Consider the following 1,001-nt stretch of genomic DNA (forward strand, 5'->3'; position numbering starts at 1 on the left):
TTTCACCATGTTGGCCAGGCTGGTCTTGAACTCCTGACTTCAAGTGATACACACACCTCGGCCTCCCAATGCCCAGTGTGCTGGGATTACAGGGGTGAGCCACTGCGCCCAGCCTCACCTCCTTTTTCTTCATGCTATACCTTTATTAATCTGACCCAAAGTAAATCTTAGAGGTAACTTTTCTTTAGCAGGTACACCACAAAGACAGAAGAACTTACTGGGTGGAGGGAGAGTGATTGGGGGTTACTGGGCTAGAGTGGGGGAACCTCACCAGTCGGGCAGCAACTCTTTGATCTTCTCCATCAGTCCTAAGGAAGGATCCAGCTGGAGGAACCAGGCAAGCTGGATGGCACTGAAGAGGAAAAGCCAACTGAGGGGGCTGCCAGGAAACACACCGGTGAGAAAGTCATTCTGTGGGGAGGAAAGGGCATCCATTCAATCATCTGCCCTCTCCTCTGTTCTGTGCCGTCCTCAAACATTATTGAGCACCCAGTGTGTGTTGAGCCCTGAGCTGGATGCTCAAGATCTAGTAGGGAACAGAGAGATCCAGGTCTTGCCCTTAGGAAGGTCAGTCCGGAATGAAGTAAGTATTAATTGCTATAGGGCAAGAAACAGGAGGAGCCCTGTGTTGGGAAGTTACACTTCGAGGGCATCAGGGAGGGTTCCCTGGAGGAGGATATTCTGAGGCAAGACTTCGAAGGGGAGACTGTCAAAGGCAGAACAGGCCGGGTGTGGTGGCTCACTCCTGTAAACCCAGCACTTTGGGAAGTCAAGGAGGAGAATCCCTCGAGCACAGGAGTTCAAGATCAGCAGTGGCTCACGCCTGTAATCCTAACACTTTGGGAGCCTGAAGCAGGTGGATCACTTGAGGCCAGGAGTTCAAGACTGGCCGGGACAACATGGTGAAATCCGTCTCTAATAAAAATACAAAAATTAGCTGGGCATGGTGGCGGGTGCCTGTAATCCCAGCTACTTGGGAGACTGAGGCATGAGAATCGCTT

At 51.4% G+C, this 1,001-nt stretch overlaps 1 protein-coding gene across 3 annotated transcripts in view; it reads right to left on the reverse strand.

The window, feature by feature from the left end:
* CPT1C (carnitine palmitoyltransferase 1C) overlaps window positions 1-1,001 on the reverse strand; it is a 21,860-nt gene that overhangs the window by 15,563 nt on the left and 5,296 nt on the right. For all 3 annotated transcript variants that reach the window (XM_011946357.1, XM_011946358.1, XM_011946356.1), the window contains one exon: window positions 272-411. In XM_011946357.1, the coding sequence (XP_011801747.1) occupies window positions 272-411 (140 nt within the window). The remainder of the gene's footprint in view (window positions 1-271; window positions 412-1,001) is intronic.

The sequence above is a fragment of the Colobus angolensis genome, unplaced genomic scaffold, assembly GCF_000951035.1.
Source record: "Colobus angolensis palliatus isolate OR3802 unplaced genomic scaffold, Cang.pa_1.0 Scaffold25, whole genome shotgun sequence".
Taxonomy (NCBI): Eukaryota; Metazoa; Chordata; class Mammalia; order Primates; family Cercopithecidae; genus Colobus; species Colobus angolensis.